This window comes from Salmo salar, chromosome 13, assembly GCF_965601325.2.
Source record: "Salmo salar chromosome 13, fSalSal1, whole genome shotgun sequence".
NCBI lineage: Eukaryota > Metazoa > Chordata > Actinopteri > Salmoniformes > Salmonidae > Salmo > Salmo salar.
This window is the reverse complement of record NC_138303.1, coordinates 97628580-97652422: the sequence shown is the minus strand read 5'-3', so window position 1 is coordinate 97652422 and position 23843 is coordinate 97628580. Positions and strand designations below refer to the sequence as shown.

Sequence of the window (23843 nt, the reverse complement as noted above, 5' to 3'; positions counted from 1 at the left end):
CATATGGCAGGTCAACTCCCCCTCCATCTCATTATAAGACAGGGTTAACACTATAAAGCTCACCATATGGCAGGTCAACTCCCCCTCCATCTCATATAAGACAGGGTTAACATTATAAAGCTCACCATATGGCAGGTCAACTCCCCCTCCATCTCATATAAGACAGGGTTAACACTATAAAGCTCACCATATGGCAGGTCAACTCCCCCTCCATCTCATATAAGACAGGGTTAACACTATAAAGCTCACCATATGGCAGGTCAACTCCCCCTCCATCTCATATAAGACAGGGTTAACACTATAAAGCTCACCATATGGCAGGTCAACTCCCCCTCCATCTCATATTAGACAGGGTTAACACTATAAAGCTCACCATATGGCAGGTCAACTCCCCCTCCATCTCATATAAGACAGGGTTAACACTATAAAGCTCACCATATGGCAGGTCAACTCCCCCTCCATCTCATATAAGACAGGGTTAACACTATAAAGCTCACCATATGGCAGGTCAACTCCCCCTCCATCTCATATAAGACAGGGTTAACACTATAAAGCTCACCATATGGCAGGTCAACTCCCCCTCCATCTCATATAAGACAGGGTTAACACTATAAAGCTCACCATATGGCAGGTCAACTCCCCCTCCATCTCATATAAGACAGGGTTAACACTATAAAGCTCACCATATGGCAGGTCAACTCCCCCTCCATCTCATATTAGACAGGGTTAACACTATAAAGCTCACCATATGGCAGGTCAACTCCCCCTCCATCTCATATAAGACAGGGTTAACACTATAAAGCTCACCATATGGCAGGTCAACTCCATCTCATATAAGACAGGGTTAACACTATAAAGCTCACCATATGGCAGGTCAACTCCCCCTCCATCTCAAATAAGACAGGGTTAACACTATAAAGCTCACCATATGGCAGGTCAACTCCCCCTCCATCTCATATAAGACAGGGTTAACACTATAAAGCTCACCATATGGCAGGTCAACTCCCCCTCCATCTCATATTAGACAGGGTTAACACTATAAAGCTCACCATATGGCAGGTCAACTCCCCCTCCATCTCATATAAGACAGGGTTAACACTATAAAGCTCACCATATGGCAGGTCAACTCCCCCTCCATCTCATATTAGACAGGGTTAACACTATAAAGCTCACCATATGGCAGGTCAACTCCCCCTCCATCTCATATTAGACAGGGTTAACACTATAAAGCTCACCATATGGCAGGTCAACTCCCCCTCCATCTCATATTAGACAGGGTTAACACTATAAAGCTCACCATATGGCAGGTCAACTCCCCCTCCATCTCATATAAGACAGGGTTAACACTATAAAGCTCACCATATGGCAGGTCAACTCCCCCTCCATCTCATATTAGACAGGGTTAATACTATAAAGCTCACCATATGGCAGGTCAACTCTCCCTCCATCTCATATTAGACAGCGTTAACACTATAAAGCTCACCATATGGCAGGTCAACTCCATCTCATATTAGACAGGGTTAACACTATAAAGCTCACCATATGGCAGGTCAAATCCCCCTCCATCTCATATAAGACAGGGTTAATACTATAAAGCTCACCATATGGCAGGTCAACTCTCCCTCCATCTCATATTAGACAGGGTTAACACTATAAAGCTCACCATATGGCAGGTCAACTCCATCTCATATTAGACAGGGTTAACACTATAAAGCTCACCATATGGCAGGTCAAATCCCCCTCCATCTCATATTAGACAGGGTTAATACTATAAAGCTCACCATATGGCAGGTCAACTCTCCCTCCATCTCATATTAGACAGGGTTAACACTATAAAGCTCACCATATGGCAGGTCAACTCCATCTCATATTAGACAGGGTTAACACTATAAAGCTCACCATATGGCAGGTCAACTCCATCTCATATTAGACAGGGTTAACACTATAAAGCTCACCATATGGCAGGTCAAATCCCCCTCCATCTCATATAAGACAGGGTTAACACTATAAAGCTCACCATATGGCAGGTCAACTCCCCCTCCATCTCATATTAGACAGGGTTAACACTATAAAGCTCACCATATGGCAGGTCAACTCCCCCTCCATCTCATATTAGACAGGGTTAACACTATAAAGCTCACCATATGGCAGGTCAACTCCCCCTCCATCTCATATAAGACAGGGTTAACACTATAAAGCTCACCATATGGCAGGTCAACTCCCCCTCCATCTCATATAAGACAGGGTTAACACTATAAAGCTCACCATATGGCAGGTCAACTCCCCCTCCATCTCATATAAGACAGGGTTAACACTATAAAGCTCACCATATGGCAGGTCAACTCCCCCTCCATCTCATATAAGACAGGGTTAACACTATAAAGCTCACCATATGGCAGGTCAACTCCCCCTCCATCTCATATAAGACAGGGTTAACACTATAAAGCTCACCATATGGCAGGTCAACTCCCCCTCCATCTCATATTCGACAGGGTTAACACTATAAAGCTCACCATATGGTAGGTCAACTCTCCCTCCATCTCAAATTAGACAGGGTTAACACTATAAAGCTCACCATATGGCAGGTCAACTCCCCCTCCATCTCATATAAGACAGGGTTAACACTATAAAGCTCACCATATGGCAGGTCAACTCCCCCTCCATCTCATATTCGACAGGGTTAACACTATAAAGCTCACCATATGGCAGGTCAACTCTCCCTCCATCTCATATTAGACAGGGTTAACACTATAAAGCTCACCATATGGCAGGTCAACTCCCCCTCCATCTCATATTAGACAGGGTTAACACTATAAAGCTCACCATATGGCAGGTCAACTCCCCCCTCCATCTCATATAAGACAGGGTTAACACTATAAAGCTCACCATATGGCAGGTCAACTCCCCCTCCATCTCATATAAGACAGGGTTAACACTATAAAGCTCACCATATGGCAGGTCAACTCCCCCTCCATCTCATATAAGACAGGGTTAACATTATAAAGCTCACCATATTGCAGGTCAACTCCCCCTCCATCTCATATTAGACAGGGTTAACACTATAAAGCTCACCATATGGCAGGTCAACTCCATCTCATATAAGACAGGGTTAACACTATAAAGCTCACCATATGGCAGGTCAACTCCCCCTCCATCTCATATTAGACAGGGTTAACACTATAAAGCTCACCATATGGCAGGTCAACTCCCCCTCCATCTCATATAAGACAGGGTTAACACTATAAAGCTCACCATATGGCAGGTCAACTCCCCCTCCATCTCATATTAGACAGGGTTAACACTATAAAGCTCACCATATGGCAGGTCAACTCTCCCTCCATCTCATATTAGACAGGGTTAACACTATAAAGCTCACCATATGGCAGGTCAACTCCATCTCATATTAGACAGGGTTAACACTATAAAGCTCACCATATGGCAGGTCAACTCCCCCTCCATCTCATATAAGACAGGGTTAACATTATAAAGCTCACCATATTGCAGGTCAACTCCCCCTCCATCTCATATTAGACAGGGTTAACACTATAAAGCTCACCATATGGCAGGTCAACTCCATCTCATATAAGACAGGGTTAACACTATAAAGCTCACCATATGGCAGGTCAACTCCCCCTCCATCTCATATTAGACAGGGTTAACACTATAAAGCTCACCATATGGCAGGTCAACTCCCCCTCCATCTCATATAAGACAGGGTTAACACTATAAAGCTCACCATATGGCAGGTCAACTCCCCCTCCATCTCATATTAGACAGGGTTAACACTATAAAGCTCACCATATGGCAGGTCAACTCTCCCTCCATCTCATATTAGACAGGGTTAACACTATAAAGCTCACCATATGGCAGGTCAACTCCATCTCATATTAGACAGGGTTAACACTATAAAGCTCACCATATGGCAGGTCAACTCCCCCTCCATCTCATATTAGACAGGGTTAACACTATAAAGCTCACCATATGGCAGGTCAACTCCCCCTCCATCTCATATAAGACAGGGTTAACACTATAAAGCTCACCATATGGCAGGTCAACTCCCCCTCCATCTCATATAAGACAGGGTTAACACTATAAAGCTCACCATATGGCAGGTCAACTCCCCCTCCATCTCATATAAGACAGGGTTAACACTATAAAGCTCACCATATGGCAGGTCAACTCCCCCTCCATCTCATATAAGACAGGGTTAACACTATAAAGCTCACCATATGGCAGGTCAACTCCCCCTCCATCTCATATTCGACAGGGTTAACACTATAAAGCTCACCATATGGTAGGTCAACTCTCCCTCCATCTCAAATTAGACAGGGTTAACACTATAAAGCTCACCATATGGCAGGTCAACTCCCCCTCCATCTCATATAAGACAGGGTTAACACTATAAAGCTCACCATATGGCAGGTCAACTCCCCCTCCATCTCATATTCGACAGGGTTAACACTATAAAGCTCACCATATGGCAGGTCAACTCTCCCTCCATCTCATATTAGACAGGGTTAACACTATAAAGCTCACCATATGGCAGGTCAACTCCCCCTCCATCTCATATTAGACAGGGTTAACACTATAAAGCTCACCATATGGCAGGTCAACTCCCCCCTCCATCTCATATAAGACAGGGTTAACACTATAAAGCTCACCATATGGCAGGTCAACTCCCCCTCCATCTCATATAAGACAGGGTTAACACTATAAAGCTCACCATATGGCAGGTCAACTCCCCCTCCATCTCATATAAGACAGGGTTAACATTATAAAGCTCACCATATTGCAGGTCAACTCCCCCTCCATCTCATATTAGACAGGGTTAACACTATAAAGCTCACCATATGGCAGGTCAACTCCATCTCATATAAGACAGGGTTAACACTATAAAGCTCACCATATGGCAGGTCAACTCCCCCTCCATCTCATATTAGACAGGGTTAACACTATAAAGCTCACCATATGGCAGGTCAACTCCCCCTCCATCTCATATAAGACAGGGTTAACACTATAAAGCTCACCATATGGCAGGTCAACTCCCCCTCCATCTCATATTAGACAGGGTTAACACTATAAAGCTCACCATATGGCAGGTCAACTCTCCCTCCATCTCATATTAGACAGGGTTAACACTATAAAGCTCACCATATGGCAGGTCAACTCCATCTCATATTAGACAGGGTTAACACTATAAAGCTCACCATATGGCAGGTCAACTCCCCCTCCATCTCATATAAGACAGGGTTAACATTATAAAGCTCACCATATTGCAGGTCAACTCCCCCTCCATCTCATATTAGACAGGGTTAACACTATAAAGCTCACCATATGGCAGGTCAACTCCATCTCATATAAGACAGGGTTAACACTATAAAGCTCACCATATGGCAGGTCAACTCCCCCTCCATCTCATATTAGACAGGGTTAACACTATAAAGCTCACCATATGGCAGGTCAACTCCCCCTCCATCTCATATAAGACAGGGTTAACACTATAAAGCTCACCATATGGCAGGTCAACTCCCCCTCCATCTCATATTAGACAGGGTTAACACTATAAAGCTCACCATATGGCAGGTCAACTCTCCCTCCATCTCATATTAGACAGGGTTAACACTATAAAGCTCACCATATGGCAGGTCAACTCCATCTCATATTAGACAGGGTTAACACTATAAAGCTCACCATATGGCAGGTCAACTCCCCCTCCATCTCATATTAGACAGGGTTAACACTATAAAGCTCACCATATGGCAGGTCAACTCCCCCTCCATCTCATATTAGACAGGGTTAAGACTATAAAGCTCACCATATGGCAGGTCAACTCCCCCTCCATCTCATATTAGACAGGGTTAACACTATAAAGCTCACCATATGGCAGGTCAACTCCCCCTCCATCTCATATAAGACAGGGTTAACACTATAAAGCTCACCATATGGCAGGTCAACTCCCCCTCCATCTCATATAAGACAGGGTTAACACTATAAAGCTCACCATATGGCAGGTCAACTCCCCCTCCATCTCATATTAGACAGGGTTAACACTATAAAGCTCACCATATGGCAGGTCAACTCCCCCTCCATCTCATATAAGACAGGGTTAACACTATAAAGCTCACCATATGGCAGGTCAACTCCCCCTCCATCTCATATAAGACAGGGTTAACACTATAAAGCTCACCATATGGCATGTCAACTCCCCCTCCATCTCATATAAGACAGGGTTAACACTATAAAGCTCACCATATGGCAGGTCAACTCCCCCTCCATCTCATATAAGACAGGGTTAACACTATAAAGCTCACCATATGGCAGGTCAACTCCCCCTCCATCTCATATTAGACAGGGTTAACACTATAAAGCTCACCATATGGCAGGTCAACTCCCCCTCCATCTCATATAAGACAGGGTTAACACTATAAAGCTCACCATATGGCAGGTCAACTCCCCCTCCATCTCATATAAGACAGGGTTAACACTATAAAGCTCACCATATGGCAGGTCAACTCCCCCTCCATCTCATATAAGACAGGGTTAACACTATAAAGCTCACCATATGGCAGGTCAACTCCCCCTCCATCTCATATAAGACAGGGTTAACACTATAAAGCTCACCATATGGCAGGTCAACTCCCCCTCCATCTCATATTAGACAGGGTTAACACTATAAAGCTCACCATATGGCAGGTCAACTCCCCCTCCATCTCATATTAGACAGGGTTAACACTATAAAGCTCACCATATGGCAGGTCAACTCCCCCTCCATCTCATATAAGACAGGGTTAACACTATAAAGCTCACCATATGGCAGGTCAACTCCCCCTCCATCTCATATAAGACAGGGTTAACACTATAAAGCTCACCATATGGCAGGTCAACTCCCCCTCCATCGAATGCTGAGACAATGCTCGCTACCTCATTTATATTTTCCTCTGGTTCACAATATCTTTTCATATGGATGGTGATGCATGTCAGTCTCGATTTAGAATAAATGCATTGAAAGAAAGTGATGCCTACCAGTGTTGATCTAGACTTGAATGCAGAGAGAATGTGAAGCAATTCAGAGTTAGACGGACAGACATAATTGCAGAAAGAGATGGAAAGAGAGAACGGATAGAGTTAAATGAAGGACCAGAATTTTTCCTGATAAGATCACATAGTCAGGAAAATCTTGGGGCCCAAATAATGAGGGATAGAAAGAGGTAGGGAGTGTGTGTGTCAGCCTGCTGAGTGTCCCTGTGTGTGTGTGTGTGTGTATCTGTCTGTCGGTGTGTAGACAACCAGGACCCGTCGTTGAACAGTCTGTCAGTGATGACGGCCCAGGACCCCAGGAGCACCATCTCTCATGACTCCCGCTCCCAGCAGAGTGGCCAGAGTGGCTGGATCAACACCTATCCTCTGTCCTCCGGCATGTCCACCGCCTCCAAGAAGTCTGGTAACACAACACACACGCAATGCACACACACACACACACACACACACACACACACACTGAGATCTGACCATGTCCTTTCTGTCCCCAGGCCTGTCTAAGAAGAGTAACAGAGGGACTCAGCTCCATAAGTACTACATGAAGCGTCGGACCCTGCTGCTGGCCTTACTGGTGAGCCCTAGAGGGGATTTTTACTGTGGAAGGTTTCATTTTTTTGGTTGACATTCTGGAGACCTTGACAAAGACATTACCATTGACTCTCCCTCCTTGCTATTCAATTACATTTTGTTGCTAGGACTGACGTCCCCTCTTCCCCCCTCCCCCCCCCCCCCCTCTTCCCCCCTCCCTAGGCCAGTGAGATTGAGAGGTTGACGACCTGGTACAACCCTCTGTGCACCCAGGAGTTGGCCATCGCTACAGAACAGTCAGTGGAGACCAGCATCGCCAACTGGAGGTCCAAGTACATCAGCCTCAGTGAGAAACAGTGGAAAGACAACGTCAACCTGGCCTGGGGTATATCTCCTTACCTGGCTATGCAGCTACCTGCCAGGTACACACAGTCTCACACATACACCCTGGTTAGAAGTTTTTGGGGAAAAGCTTTGGATTCATTCCACCTCTAACTTTTGTTGTCATGGTTAAGAACGGCGTTTGGGTTAACCCTCTCGTGTCTGTGTGTTCAGGTTTAAGAATGATGTGATCGTGGCTGAGGTGACCCGGCTGGTAAGGCTGGACCCTGGAGTGGTCAGCGACGTACCTGAGGCCGTCAAGGTGAGTCACTGTTGAACTACAGGTTATCTGCAACACAGGAGTGGCCAATGCTTATGATACCTCAAATAGGTTTTCTATGAAAGACGTGTTTTTTTTTATCTCAGAACCACACGGTTCAGGATTAAAAGTGATGGTGTTTCTAATTGAAAGTTCTTTGTCAATTTACCAAAATGTATTTCTGTTTTCCAGTTCCTGGTGACATGGCACACTATTGATGCAGATTCTCCAGAGCTGAGTCATATCCTGTGTTGGGCTCCTGCAGACCCTCCCACCGGCCTGTCCTACTTCTCTTCCATGTACCCCCCGCACCCCCTCACTGCTCAGTATGGGGTCAAAGTACTACGGTCTTTTCCTCCGGTACGACACACACTTCATACACACACACACACTATGGCCGTTTGCTCTGGTACGAAACACACACACACACACTATACCGTCACTAATCTATCTCAATCTCTAGGATGCCATCCTGTTCTACATTCCTCAGATTGTTCAGGCCCTGCGCTATGACAAGGTGAGTGACACTACATTTAACTAGCTGCTGCATTTCTACATTACCGTGTGTGTTTGGTTTTACTATCGTTGTGGGGAACAGAAGTCCTAACAAGGATAGTAAAGCAAGTACCATTTGGACAGGTGGGGATATTTTACCACTAGGAAAAATGCTACTTTAGAGGTCAGGGTTAGCTGAAGGTGTAGGGGTAAGGAAAAATAGGGTATCAATTGTTTAGTAAAACAAGTGTGTGTGTGTGTGTATTTGATTGGCAGATGGGGTATGTGAGGGAGTACATCCTGTGGGCGGCCCAGAAGTCTCAGCTGTTGGCCCACCAGTTCATCTGGAACATGAAGACTAACATCTACCTGGACGAGGAGGCACACCATAAAGACCGTGAGACTCATACCTACACACTCTCACACTCACACACTTACCACTCCGCACACTGTCGCTTCCCTCCTCTCTCTTCCTCCTCTCTCTTCCCTCTCCCTCTGTGTAGCCGACATCGGGGATCTGTTGGAGGAGATGGTAGAGGAGATAATAGGTGCTCAGTCTGGTGCAGCTAAAGACTTTTTCCAGAGAGAGTTTGACTTCTTCGACAAAATCACCAACGTATCTGCCATCATCAAGTAAGACTAACACCCAATCAGAACTCCAGTCCCGATATAGTCCACTACTGTCTACCAATTAGTTTCTGGATATTAAAGTGTTGGTGTTTTTATTAGGCCCACCCCAAAGGGAGATGAGAGGAAGAGGGCCTGTCTCAAAGCTCTGTCTGACATCAAAGTCCAGCAAGGTAACATCTGCTAGGAGAGGTCTGTGGGTGCAGGGGCATGTTTGAGCACAGTGAGGTGTATGTGAATAGTTATTTGTGTTATGTGGCAGCAGTAGTCACTGTGTGTGTCTGTCCATCTCCTCCCCCGGTGGCCATCCTCCAGGCTGCTACCTGCCCAGTAACCCAGAGGCCATCGTGTTGGACATCGACTACAAGTCTGGAACACCCATGCAGAGGTACTCACTCACTGATTTTATTCATTTGATTCATTTCATGCCTGACAACGACCTTCCAGTTGAAACGTTGCAATAAAGTACACAGGAGTGTTCAATGGTGTGCGGATATCTATTCCTTTCTGCTATTTTAAAACCTGAATAGAAACCCTTCTCACAGGATCTATGTCTGCTGTCTCCGGTCTCTCCCAGTGCTGCCAAGGCCCCGTACCTGGCTAAGTTCAAGGTGAAGCGATGTGGGGTCAGTGAGCTGGAGAAAGAGGGTCTGCGTTGTCAGACTGACTCCCAGGACGTGGAGTCGGGTGAAGATGTAGCTCGCAGGATCGTCTGGCAGGCCGCCATCTTTAAAGTGGGAGACGACTGCAGACAGGTAGGATAGATAGACCAACACAGCGCGCACACACACACCACAAGCATATTTTACATACTCAGCACTTATAAACTATCAGCATTTTTTTGTATTTTCTTTTCCTCTCTCTTTCTCTCTCAACCTCTCCCTCCCTCCCCAGGACATGCTGGCTCTCCAGATCATTGGTCTGTTTAAGAACATCTTCCAACTTGTGGGTCTGGACCTGTTTGTGTTTCCCTACAGAGTTGTGGCTACCGCCCCTGGGGTATGTACACTTATCCCCTACACCGGGGCCAGGCAGCTAGATTCAGTCGCAGGCCCATTTTTCTTGGGAGTGAATGGTTCAGGGGTCCAGGGAAAATGTTATTATAATAATTTGTACACTGAAAATTGACCAACTATGCCCAAAAAGATATTCGTATTTCCAAATACAATAATTTCATACCTTGATTACATTGAGACACGATCACATGTTTCTTTTTGTATTTGTAGGAATACTTGGACAGATTTTCTAAATTAAACTCATTTTTAGCTTAATTCCTGGTGATTTTAGTCTTGAGCAGAAACTAAAATCCCCACTGTTTTGGGTGGGGGCATAATTACTAGCGGGCAGGTTTTGGCCCACGGGCAGCCTGTTACCGTCCTCTACCCTACCTCCTATACCCTAACCCCCTGCATCCTAATCTTTATTAAACCTTTAATCTTTGTCTTGTTCTGTGCAGTGTAGCATCACAGTAATGGTTTTCCTGTCTCCATGTCCAGTGTGGTGTGATTGAGTGTATCCCAGACTGTAAATCCCGTGACCAACTGGGCAGACAGACAGACTTTGGGATGTACGACTACTTCAGAAACCAGTATGGAGATGAGTCCACTCTGGCCTTCCAGAAGGTGAGATGACTGTGCTGTCCTATGACCCCTAAACTCTGACCCCTGACCTGATCCTCGTCTGTGACATTATTCTTAATTAATCAGGAATTCAGGATTATTAAAAAAAGATAAATACTCTTGAGTACATACAGTATGTCATTCAAATAGATCTGTTGCCTTAATAAACATAGGTCAACTCTTTGACTTGACCAACATGGTTTATACAAGGTACTTCCTAATCTCTCCCTCTCTTTCCCCTCCTCTCCAGGCGAGGTATAACTTCATCCGTAGTATGGCTGCTTACAGCCTGCTGCTCTTCCTGCTACAAATCAAAGATAGACACAACGGGAACATCATGCTGGACAGCAAGGGACACCTCATCCACATAGGTAAAAATCATCCACATTGGTACACAATCAACCATCCTTAACCTCGTCCGAAACATCATCCACATAGGAACACGACCATCCTTAACCTCATCCAAAACATCATCCACACAATCAATCATTAATTTAATACAGCAATGGTGGAAATCTTTTATCTCTTTGTGACAATAAATGTATGAATTGAATTTATAATAGTTGTCTAAAACAGCATCTGCTTTCAGACTTTGGCTTCATGTTTGAGAGTTCTCCTGGTGGTAACCTGGGCTGGGAGCCAGACATCAAGCTGACTGATGAGATGGTGATGATCATGGGAGGCAAGATGGAAGCCACTCCCTTCAAATGGTTCATGGAGCTGTGTGTCAGGGGGTACCTGGCCGTCAGGTAAGAGTGTGTGGGTGGGGTCTCAATCATATTTGCATCTAAACGGTCTTTCTGTGGGTTAATTGTGTTTTTGTTACCTCTCTCAGGCCCTACATGGATGCAGTGGTGTCTCTGGTCACTCTGATGCTGGACACTGGACTACCATGCTTCAGAGGACAGACCATCAAACTGCTCAAGTCAGTACATCAATAAACCACATGGGAGCATAAATTAGGTCGTGCCAAGTCTCGTGACCATTTCTGACCATGTCTGTGTTCACAGGCAGCGGTTCAACCCCAGTATGAGTGAGAAGGAGGCGGCTGCTTTCATCATCAAGGTCATCCAGAGCTGCTTCCTCAGCAGCAGGTAACACCAATGGCCCTGTACCATTCCAGCTCCTTTCGTCACTCAATGGCCCTGTACCATCCCAGTCTCTCGCTCCTTTCCTGACGCCTATGGCCCCAACTCGGCCACAGGAAATATCCATAATGCTAACTACCTGTCTATATACACATGCTGACTGTCTGTTTTCTGTCTTTCCTCAGGAGCAAGACCTATGATATGCTTCAGTATTACCAGAACCAGATCCCATACTGAAGACCTGCTGCAGTATTATCACATACTGGGACCTGTCTGATATGAGTTCTTATTCCCTATATAGGCAGTAACCTCTTCTTTAGACTATGTAAGGTCAGAGGTTGTCCTATATACAAAGTAATTATCCTCGGCTTGCTAGCCAGCTAGCGTCCAGCAACTTATGCACTTTATAGATCGCTGTATTTCACCCACCTGATTGGACCCTGATCAAGAGCTGTTATGCTAGACTAGAGAAATCACACTAACCAATCAATCAACTAAACAACCAATCACACAACCTGTAACTGAACTCCAATACAATCAGCAAATCCCACGATCATAATACATATCATGTATCAATGTCTTGATGCAATCACATAGTGAGTGTGAGTGTCCCCGTCCTGTAGTCAAAAAGCGATGAGGACATATTTTCTCTGGGGACATTTCTAATGGTTGGAGCTGGTGACTATATCTGTCTCGAGTCAGTCACATACTGTGTGTGTATCCGCTCCAAGGTTGGTGGGTCCAGTACAGAATAAACCAGTTGTTTACCCACTAACTCTGCATGTCTCATGACCAGATCTTCTAGTAGTAACATGGATTTAATAGCGTTCTTAAACAGGTGTGTGAGAGATTATGTTTGGAGCCATTCCTCTTTCTGCACAAAGAAAGATTTTATTCACCTTCAATCCTGTACTTGAATCTCCAGGATTTGTGTTTAGTATTACGATGGTGGTGGTGATTTTACAATGACGATGAAGACCCAAAAAGCCATTTCTCTAAACCTTGGCACAAACAGATGGGTAGTATTACATGACAACTATACTCCTCTGATGTTATGCTAGATGTTACCTTCTTAATGTGTGTCAACATATGAGATTGCTGTAATAATCTCTTCAGAAACCCTTCTGTTTATGAAGATATTTTACTTGGTAGTCTGTAAAGATAATTCATCTTACATCTATCATTTTAGATTAGATGGTATTATTTTTGATCTGAATGGATATGTTGTAATTATTATTTTACTTAGGGTATTTCATCTTAAACATCCATGTATGTATTACAGAGAACGTTTGTAATATAATGTGGGCGGCAGGGCAGCTAGCGGCCAGTAACCGAAAGGTCGCTAGTTTGAATGCCCGAGCTGACTAGGTGAGGTATCTACCGATGTGCCCATGAGCAAGACACTTATCCATAGTGACTTACAGGAGCAATTGGGGTTAAGAGTGTCTGCTAAATTAGTAATAATGGACATATGAAGTATATTATGGTGTACTGTATTTCAGGGCTCTACAGTGTAACCATTTTACTTACATATGCGCGTAAATGTTGTGCTGTGTGACCTGGAGTTTTTAATGTAGGTGTACCAGTGCACCTAGAAAAATGTAAAGGATTCTAGCTTTAATACTTCAAATATTTTTCATTGTGCGTATTAATTTCTTTGTGTGCTTACATTTTTCAACTTTGGTGCACACATGTTCATGGTAAAAAAAAATCAGTGTTCAGAGCTCTGTACTGTAGGTTGTAATGGCTAACAGGACATGCATTTCACACCAATGGGATGATAAAGAGCTGTTCCATTACTAGTCTTTTTATTGGACTGTTGTATTGTGATAAAGTACTGAACCATAAACCCCAGTTCATGTGAGTGTCATTTTATCTATAATGAACAAAAATAGAAATGCAACAATTAATGGTTTTACCGAGTTAGTTTATATAAGGAATTCAGTCAATTGAATTAAATTCCTTAGGCCCTAATCTATGGATTTCACATGACTGGGCAAGAGCTCAGCCAAGGGTGGGCCTGGGAGGGTTGTAGGCCCACCCACTTGGGAGCCAGGACCAGCCAATCAGAATGAGTTTTTCCCCACAAAAGGGCTTTGTTACAGACAGAAATACTCCTCAGCACACACACCCTCCCCCGTCAGACTATCCCGCAGGTGAAGCCAGATGTGGAGATCCTGGGCGGGCATGGTTACACGTGGTCTTCGGTTGTGAGGTCGGTTGGACATACTGCCAAATACTCTAAAACGACGTGAGGTGACTTATGGTAGAGAAATTAACATTAAAAGCCCACTCTAAAATGTGCAGTTCTCACACAACACAATGCCACAGATGTCTCAAGTTTTGAGGGAGCGTGCAATTGACATGCTGACTGTAGAAATGTCCACCAGAGCTGTTGCCAGAGAATTGAATGTTTGTTTCTCTACCATAAGCCGAACAGAATTGCATATCTATGGCAATATGAATGCACAGAGATACCGTCACATGATCCTGAGGTCCATTGTCGTGCCATTCATCCGCCGCCATTCTCATGTTTCAGCATGACAATGTACAGCCCCATGTCGCAAGGATCTGTACACAATTCCTGGAAGCTGAAAATGTCCCAGTTCTTCCATGGCCTGCATAGTCACCAGGCATGTCACCCATTGAACATGTTTGGGATGCTGTGGATCGACATGTACGACAGCGTGTTCCAGTTCCTGCCAATATCCAGAAACTTCGCCCAGCCATTGAAGAGGAATGGGACAACATTCCATGGGCCATAATCAACAGCCTGATCAACTCTGCAAATGAGATGTGTCGTGCTGCATGACACAAATGGTGGTTACACCAGATACTGACTGGTTTTCTGATCCACTCCCCTACTTAATTATTAAGGTACAGCACATTAGGAATCCAGTATGCCCACTATATACAGTGCATTCAAAAAGTATTCAGACCCGTTCCTTTTTACCAAATTGTGTTACGTTACAGCCTTATTCTAAAATGGATTCAATTGGTTTTGCCCCTCATCAATCTACACACAATACCCCATAATGACAAAGCAAAAACAGGTTTGATATTTTTTGCAAATGTATTAAAAATTAAAAATAAATAAAATATTACATTTACAGAAGTATTCAGAACCTTTACTGAGTACTGTATTGGAGCACGTTTGGCAGCGATTAAAGCCTCGAGTCTTCTTGGGTATGACACTACAAGCTTGGCACACCTGTATTTGGGGAGTTTCTTTCTGCAGATCCTTTCAAGCTCTGTCAGGTTGGATGGGGACTGTCGCTGCACAGCTATTTTCAGGTCTATCCAGAGATGTTGGATCAGGTGCAAGTCTGGGCTCTGGCTGGGCCACTTAAGGATATTCAGAGGCTTGTCCCGAAGCCACTCCAGAGTTCTCTTGGCTGTGTGCTTTTGGGTTGTTGTCCTGTTGGAAAATTAACTTTCACCCTAGTCTGAGGTCGAGAGCGCTCCGGAGCAGGTTTCCATCAAGGATCTCTCTGTTTTTTGCTCCATTCAGCTTTCCCTCGATCCTGACTAGTATCCCAGTCCCTGCCACTGAAAAACATCCCCACAGCAGCATGATGCTGCCATCACCATGCTTTACTGTAGGGATGGTGCCAGGTTTCCTCCGGATTTGACACTTGGCATCCAGGCCAAAGAGTTCAATCTTGGTTTCATCAGACCAGAGAATCTTGTTTCTCATGGTCTGAGAGTCTTTAGGTGCCTTTTGGCAAACTCCAAGTGGGCTGTCATGTGCCTTTTACTGAGGATTGGCTTCCATCTGGTCACTCTACCATAAAGGCCTGATTGGTGGAGTGTTGCAGAGATGGTTGTCCTTCTGGAAGTTTCTCTCATCTCCACAGAGGAACCCTGGAGGTCTGTCAACGTGACCATCGGGTTCTTGGTCACCTCCCTGACCAAGGCTCTTCTCCCCCGATTGCTCAGTTTGGCCGGGCGGCCAGCTCTAGGCAGAGTCTTGGAGGTTCCAAACTTTTTCCATTTAAGAATGATGGAGGCCACTGTGTTCTTGGGGACCTTCAATGCTGCAGACATTTTTTGGCACCCTTCCCTAGATCTGTGCCTTGACACAATCCTGTCTCGAAGCTCTACGGACAATTCCTTCAACCTCATGGCTTGGTTTTTGCTCTGACATGCACGGTCAACTGTGGGACCTTATATAGACAGGTTTGTGCCTTTCCAAATCATGTCCAATCAATTGAATTTACAACAGGTGAACTCCAATCAAGTTGTAGAAACATCTCAAGGATGATCCATGGAAACAGGATGCACCTGAGCTGAATTTCGAGTCTCATAGCAAAGGGTCTGAATATGTATGTAAATAAGGTATTTCTGTTTTTTATTTGTAATAAATGAGCAAACATTTCTAAAAAACTGTTTTTTTCATTGTCATTATGGGGTATTGTGTGTAGATTGATGAGGGAAAAAATGTAAGTTAATCCATTTTAGAATAAGGCTGTAATGTAACAAAATGTGGAAAAACTGAAGGGATCTGAATACTTCCGAATGCACTGCACACTCAAAACACCTTTGCATGGATAGATATAAATGGCAGCAGACTGCTTGGCACAGCAACACCAAGTATTCCAAGTCACAAGACTCCTTGGGGATCAATGAGCCAACTGGGAGGCTCCAACCCTGGACTCTGTCACCCTCTCCTTAGCTCGACAACTTCTCCCCCGCTGTGGTATAAATTGCCCCTCAAGGATTGTGTCATGTAGTGTATCTGCAACCAACAGATGCATATCTGTATTCCCAGTCATGTGAAATCCATAGATTAGGGCCAAATGAATTTGGCTGATTTCCTTATATGAATTGTAACTCAGAAAATCTTTGAAATTGTTGCAGGTTGCATTTATATTTTAGTTCAGTGTAAAATTTGTTAACATATTTGACAACTTTCCAATCAACTAGCTAATGGTTTGGATTCAAACACCAGATAAGATCCTCCTAGATCCTCATCTCCCATCTACTGGGTCATGGCTAGAAGGGATCCAGCTTTTGTCAAATTAACGTCAGATTTGACTATTCATAGCAGGTTAGGAGAACTTACACAGCAGGTTATGATAATTATTTTAAGATTAGGAAGGGTTTGGGTTAATTAAAATGCAAAAAAAATCTACTTCAGACCTTAATTTGATAAAAGCTGGATCTCTTCTAGCATTGAGCCATCTACTAGACCAAAAACGACTGTCACTCACCACACCCAACATAGCGAGCACATAACATTCTGAGAACCATATGTTTTTTACAGCTTGGTGAGAGTGTGGTTGTCCTATGGTTATTTTGCATACAACCTTCGCACAATGTTCTGGGAATGGTGCTTGATACCCAGCTAGCACATAACATTCTGAAAACCATATGTTTCTTAGGTGGGAATTTCAGTACCTCAGCATAATGTTTCCTACAGGTTTCCTCCTAGTTCTATTTAAAGTCATGTTCTCAGAACGTTAAGAAACGGCATTCTTCTGTGGGAATTTCAGTACTTCAGCATAACGTTTCCTACAGGTTTCCTCTTAGTTCTATTTAAAGTCATGTTCTCAGAACGTTAAGAAACGGCATTCTTCTGTGGGAATTTCAGTACTTCAGCATAACGTTTCCTACAGGTTTCCTCATGGTTCTATTTAAAGTCATGTTCCCACAAAAGTTCCATAAAAACCACAAGAAAACATTAGTAACTTTCAAACAACGTTCTAAAAATGTTATTGAAAAGCATATACATTTCATTCTCAGCATCAACAAACTACAAATACTTTCATTCTCAGCATCAAAGCTGTCATCAAGGCAAAGGGTGGCTACTTTGAAGAATCTCAAATATAAAATATATTTTAATTTGTTTAACACTTTTTTGGTTACTTCTTGTAGAAGTTGATGAATAGAGCTCGCCAGCTTGTAGTCCTAAAACCCGGAAATGAGTTATCCCCCTGGTTCGTTCAGCCATTCCTAAGGGATAAATATAAGGCTTAGGTCTGAGGTTAACACAGGTTTAGGAGATGTTATATGTTTTGTTCTATGAGATAATATCAGTCAGTTAACATGACTTTTACCAATTTTAAAGCCTTTAGGGAAAGGGAATACCTAGTCATTTGCACAACTGATTGCATCTTCTGCATTTAATCCAACCCCTCTGAATTAGAGAGGTGCTGAGTTAATCAAGGTCCCTGTCATCAGCACCCAGGGAGCAGTTGGTGGGGGTTAACTGCCTTGCTCAACGGTAGAACCAATAATTTCCCACCTTGCCAGCAATTTGAACCAGCAACCCTCTTAGCCAGTAGGCTACCTGCCCGCCCCCAGCCGATATGAATTATGAAGCCTTTGTGTGCCTTTGATTACATAAATGCTTCAAAATTCACAAGTGACATTAGCTGATCAAGATTATCTCATAGAACAAAATGTAAGCCTATAAAACCTCATATGCTTGTGTTTACCACAGACCTTATTTAAAGCGTTTATCCAAAAGCCCTACAAAACTCCATGTATTTTCCAATTTTTTCAACAAACTATAAGAGTTAGTGCCTGCAAAAAAAACACATTACTATTGCTCTCTATAACACCCGGGGACATGGCAAAAACGCCTACATCCAGTTTTCAAAATACATAAAATGACCTTTCTAGAGACACATTTTTGTGTTTTTAAGATAAATGACACCTGCCCTTATATTTAAATCATTTTAGAATCCACATTTTACACTAAATAAGATGTGATATTTCCTGGGGACAGAAAAGGCATGGCATAGTAGGAATTACTCATTTGCTAAGTGCTCTGGATAAGAGCGTCTGCTAAATGACTAAAATGTAAATGTAAATGTAAATTTGCTGATCAAATAAATATTTTAACATTCGGAGCATTCTGGCCTTTAGAGACCTCTCTAACGCCAATATTGGCCTACTGGTTCACTCCTGCCCCACACGCACCCTTCGCTCCTCCAGGTCCGTCTCCCTTCAGCAGCGGACTGAAAACTATGGGTGACGGGGCTTTCAGTTGCGCGGCTCCGCGGCTATGGAACGCACTTCCAGACACTATCAGGGCTGCAGTCTCTGTTCTCGTTAAACCACAGCTTAAGACCGTGCTGTTCAGAAAAGCTTTGAAGGACCTCTAATGACACCTATATATAGTTTTGTATGTTGTCTGGGTTCTATGTTATGTGTTTTGTATTGTTTTTATTATTGTAATTATGTATATAGGCTATATAAAGACAATTTGCGCCCGTCTATATGTGATAAAGTGAACATCTGAGGCTCGCAACCGACCCTAACCCCCACATATACAAAATGCAAATGAGAGAACGATTTTTTTTGACAGGCCTTTTAGATAGGCCTATGTTTCTGTTTAACTTCCGACATTTTGGCTATTTGTTATTTAACGTGTCTATTGATACACAGCTTCGCTTCTGTCATGATTTGTTGCATAGAAGACTAAATAAACCCTTGCTCACCAGAATAATGTCATATATCGATAGAATGAACGCTTCAATCTGGTTGACATCGGTAAAGTTTGTTTTCTCGTTCTTCTTTCATCTCTGCTTCTCTCGCGCAGCAGCCGTTTAGGGACCGTGGAGAAAATGCAATTAAACAACAAAAAAAACGGGAAAGATTTTCCTTGCAAAATCTCCAGATGACATCTGTTTGACCAGTTTTAAGGAAATTAAAATCTGTTAAAGGTCCAGAAGAGTGAAAATCATGTTTTCATGAAATTGGATGCTCTTTGGATGCAGTTCATAGTAGGTTGACCCAAGTATGAAAAATGACTCTTGCTGGTAAATTTTCTGAAGAATGAAGAATGAAGACATCAGACAGCAGTGGCTGCTTTTCATTTCAGGTGGACAGGGTGCACCGAAAATTATTTCATGCACATTTCAATTGATTGTTATTATTTCACATTCCATCTCCTTTTGTCTTACTACTTTCATCAAGCTGTAATGACAGACATCTACTCTGTCTGCACAGCTTCCCAGGCAACCAGCGCAGCAAGAATGCTGTGATACAAAATCAGCTTTCCGCAAGGCAAAGAAGAGCGATATGCTGTGAAGCCTGTGAAGACAGTCCAAAGAAGGGGGGATATGCTGTGAAGCCTGTAAAGACAGTCCAAAGAAGAGGGATATGCTGTGAAGCCTGTGAAGACAGTCCAAAGAAGGGGGGATATGCTGTGAAGTCTGTGAAGACAGTCCAAAGAAGAGGGATATGCTGTGAAGCCTGTGAAGCCTGTGAAGACAGTCCAAAGAAGAGGGATATGCTGTGATGCCTGTGAAGACAAACCCAACATATTGTAAGTAATAGTTATATATTTCAAATCAATTAAGCTTTTCAGGCACACACATTCCAAATACAAACATTTCAAAGTTTCACCAAAAAGTACACAACCAAATATTGTATATTTCAAACTGAGTACTTAAAAAATACCTGAACATACATTGTAGAATGAGTAGACCACTACATAAACAAATTGATAGCGTCATAACAGTAAATCAAAGGAAATTCAATTCACTATCCATTTAACAAACATTTCCTTTTTCAAAAACATCACAGGCTATGTAGACAGGCTCCTGGATCTCCTCTTTAACAGGTCAACCTTGATCCAGCGCCATATGTGTGGAAGCTGCGCAAGCTGCGCAAGCTGTCCGTTCCAGAACCCCTTTCTGCCCAGTGTGAGGCCTGACAAGTAGGAGGTCATAGCTGGATTTGTCACCCGTTCAATCATGGAGATGACTGAAGCCAAGTGGGTGACTGAAGCCTGATTTATTGAAGTGGGGTACGTGGGTTCCCCTCCTCTCCTGCTCCCCTCCCCATCAATCTCTGTAGTTGGTTGCCTTTCCTAAAGCCTAAGTAATTCACTTTTATGTGCAAGCCTATAGGTTGGGTCTCCAGATTTCATCCCTGCAAGGTTATAAGGCCAGCATTTGAATAGCATGCTATTCTCATGCTTAAATTCAAGGTCAAATATGAGTAGAGAGAAAAGTGCATAAAAAGGTCATCACGTTCCATTTACGCAATTTACGGAATTCCCCCTTATTGAATTAAACTCATTGTCCTTTTTTCCTCAGTGGGTCTAAGTTTTTCTGCCCAAGTTCCCAAAAGCTTTTGGGAATTGGCATGTATTTGGCACGCTACAATATGTCTCTAAAGCGTAGAAGCACCTCGAAGTAGCAATATGATATGTTAATAAATGTATGGATATATGACTCAACCTGCGTATCACTAACACTATCTAATGCTGCTCACCAGTGTCCAAAACACAGCAAAGGCTGGTCACCAGTGTCCAAAACACAGCGAAGGCTGCTCACCAGTGCCCAAAACACAGCGAAGGCTGCTCACCAGTGTCCAAAACACAGCGAAGGCTGGTCACCAGTGTCCAAAACACAGCGAATGCTGCTCACCAGTGTCCAAAACACAGAGAAGGCTGGTCACCAGTGTCCAAAACACAGCGAAGGCTGGTCACCAGTGTCCAAAACACAGCGAAGGCTGCTCACCAGTGTCCAAAACACAGCGAAGGCTGGTCACCAGTGTCCAAAACACAGCGAAGGCTAGTCACCAGTGTCCAAAACACAGCGAAGGCTGCTCACCAGTGTCCAAAACACAGCGAAGGCTGGTCACCAGTGTCCAAAACACAGCGAAGGCTGCTCACCAGTGTCCAAAACACAGCGAAGGCTGGTCACCAGTGTCCAAAACACAGCGAAGGCTGCTCACCAGTGTCCAAAACACAGCGAAGGCTGCTCACCAGTGTCCAAAACACAGCGAAGGCTGGTCACCAGTGTCCAAAACACAGCGAAGGCTGCTCACCAGTGTCCAAAACACAGCGAAGGCTGCTCACCAGTGTCCAAAACACAGCGAAGGCTGCTCACCAGTGTCCAAAACACAGCGAAGGCTGGTCACCAATTAAAACAGATTGTTACATTTGAAATAGTGTAGATTATCAGATTGTTTAGCATTATATGTTCCTCCCCACTTCTCTTACCTCCATTGAAAATGAATGGGGCTCTGTTGTCTCATCACCCCCATTGTGTTACGTAGACATGCACTGTTAACCTGTATTTTCTTTGACCATTATTCCAGGGGGAGTGTTCGAAAATAAACACATTCATTGGACCAGCTGATTGTACAGGACAAGCATTGAAAATGTGACCAGTGGTCGGGATATCAAGTAATAAAGTGGCTGTAGATAATAAAGGGTTGTTAGATGAACCGAAAATAAGGAGATTTTCTAGGTTTGGTTCTATGAGATAATCTTCAGCAGCTAACATCACTTTTTAAAAAGCTTTTATGAAATAAAAAAAAGCACATACAGGCTTCCTAATTCATAAAGGTCATATTAGCTGACTGATATGATCTAATAGAACAAAACATTTAAGATCTCCTAAGTCTGTGGTAACCTCAGATGTTATTTTCGGCGTTTATCCCAAAACCCTATTCTTTCCCCATTCATTTTCCCTATAGCAATGGCTGAACGAACCAGAGCTAACTAATTTCAGTTTTTTAGGACTATAACTGGCAAGCTCTATGAGAGGCTTTGAGGCCACCGGTCTCAGCGGAAGAAACGTCCTCCATAGGAATGAATGGAATTTTACAGTATTTTAATTAAATGTTTCAAGGACAACATGTCTTGTATTTAAGTCTTTTTTTGTAGTAGTGGGGACAGTAACATTGCAAAAAATTATACATTAAGGAAAAAGTATCATATTTTTTCATATTACATTTTTATGTTTAGCTCACATAATATAATTTAAAAGTATGCATTAAAACCTCTTAAGGATCAGGCCCTTCTTTTTAATTTCCGCCTAAAATGACATAATCAAATCTAACTGCCTGTAGCTCAGGACCGGAAGCAAGGATATGTATATTCTTGATAACATTTGAAAGGAAACACGTTGAAGTTTGTGGAAATGTGAAATGAATGTATGAGAACATAACACAATAGATCTGGTAAAAGATAATACAAAGAAAAATTATGTTTTCTATTTTTATTTTTGTTGCATCATCTTTGACATGAAAAAGAAACGCCACACATTCAGCTAGGAAGCTGGAGGTAATTTACATGGTGTCCACAAGAGGGCAACAGTGTATGTGCAAAGTGTCAGACTGATAACTTCAAGAATGAGCAAGCTGCATGACATTTAGTATGAAGTCACCCAGGTGTCCTTCACCATTTTCCAAAATGTACCCAAGTGGCCTCCAAGTGGCCGAATTGGTAAATGATACATTTTCAAGCACATAACTATAGAAAACATACAGAAATGCTATGCTAATAAAAAATACAAGTTTACCCACTCCCAGGAATATCATACATGATGGATCATTAGCTTCCCTACATAAAATGTGCTAACAGGAGACGTAACAAGAATGCTGATCCAATGTCTCCAAACACAGAAGTCAAGTATTTAAGATAAGAGCCAAGTTAGCAGCCAACACTGATCTAATGTCATAAGTGAACACATCACAAACCACACACAAAGTAAAAAAAAAAAAAAATGTACACACTATTTACAATGAAAGTATTTAGAACACCCTCTACACAAGATGGTGCTGCTGGTCCCAAGTCCCTTTCTGCTGTAAAGCACTTACCATCCTCTACTTGTAGGCTGGCTGGGTGGGTATCCACACCTCTAGATGGCCGGGCGGGGGTTTGTTGTGGAGCCAGAGAGCAGCAGTCAGACTAAGTGGGGGATGGAGGACTTGAATGTGGTCTCTTTGAAGTCAATCTTCACCACAAAAAAAATCAGTAAGAACTCAAGTTTATTACTTATTATATTGAACCTTTATTTTAGCAATACATCAAATAAACAACACATCTATGAACATATA

General features: G+C 43.2%; 1 protein-coding gene and 1 long non-coding RNA gene across 2 annotated transcripts in view; one reads left to right on the top strand and one right to left on the bottom strand.

Annotated features, from left to right (window-relative positions):
• pi4kab (phosphatidylinositol 4-kinase, catalytic, alpha b) overlaps positions 1-13884 on the top strand; it is a 135616-nt gene extending 121732 nt beyond the window's left edge. Inside the window, exons 32-49 of the mRNA XM_082960479.1 lie at positions 7283-7441; positions 7530-7609; positions 7789-7988; positions 8122-8209; positions 8399-8566; positions 8670-8723; positions 8978-9098; positions 9205-9334; positions 9431-9501; positions 9644-9716; positions 9906-10083; positions 10223-10327; positions 10825-10950; positions 11198-11318; positions 11537-11696; positions 11783-11872; positions 11958-12041; positions 12221-13884. Of these exons, the coding sequence (XP_082816605.1) occupies positions 7283-7441; positions 7530-7609; positions 7789-7988; positions 8122-8209; positions 8399-8566; positions 8670-8723; positions 8978-9098; positions 9205-9334; positions 9431-9501; positions 9644-9716; positions 9906-10083; positions 10223-10327; positions 10825-10950; positions 11198-11318; positions 11537-11696; positions 11783-11872; positions 11958-12041; positions 12221-12272 (2060 nt within the window). The 3' untranslated portion in view covers positions 12273-13884. The remainder of the gene's footprint in view (positions 1-7282; positions 7442-7529; positions 7610-7788; positions 7989-8121; positions 8210-8398; positions 8567-8669; positions 8724-8977; positions 9099-9204; positions 9335-9430; positions 9502-9643; positions 9717-9905; positions 10084-10222; positions 10328-10824; positions 10951-11197; positions 11319-11536; positions 11697-11782; positions 11873-11957; positions 12042-12220) is intronic.
• A 3838-nt stretch (positions 13885-17722) lies between these two features.
• On the bottom strand, positions 17723-19732 carry LOC145859999 (uncharacterized). The gene is made up of 2 exons (XR_014379936.1): positions 19484-19732; positions 17723-17990 (listed from the first exon to the last, which is right to left on the bottom strand). It is a non-coding gene; the product is annotated as an uncharacterized LOC145859999 (long non-coding RNA).
• Between the last annotated feature and the right edge of the window lie 4111 nt (positions 19733-23843).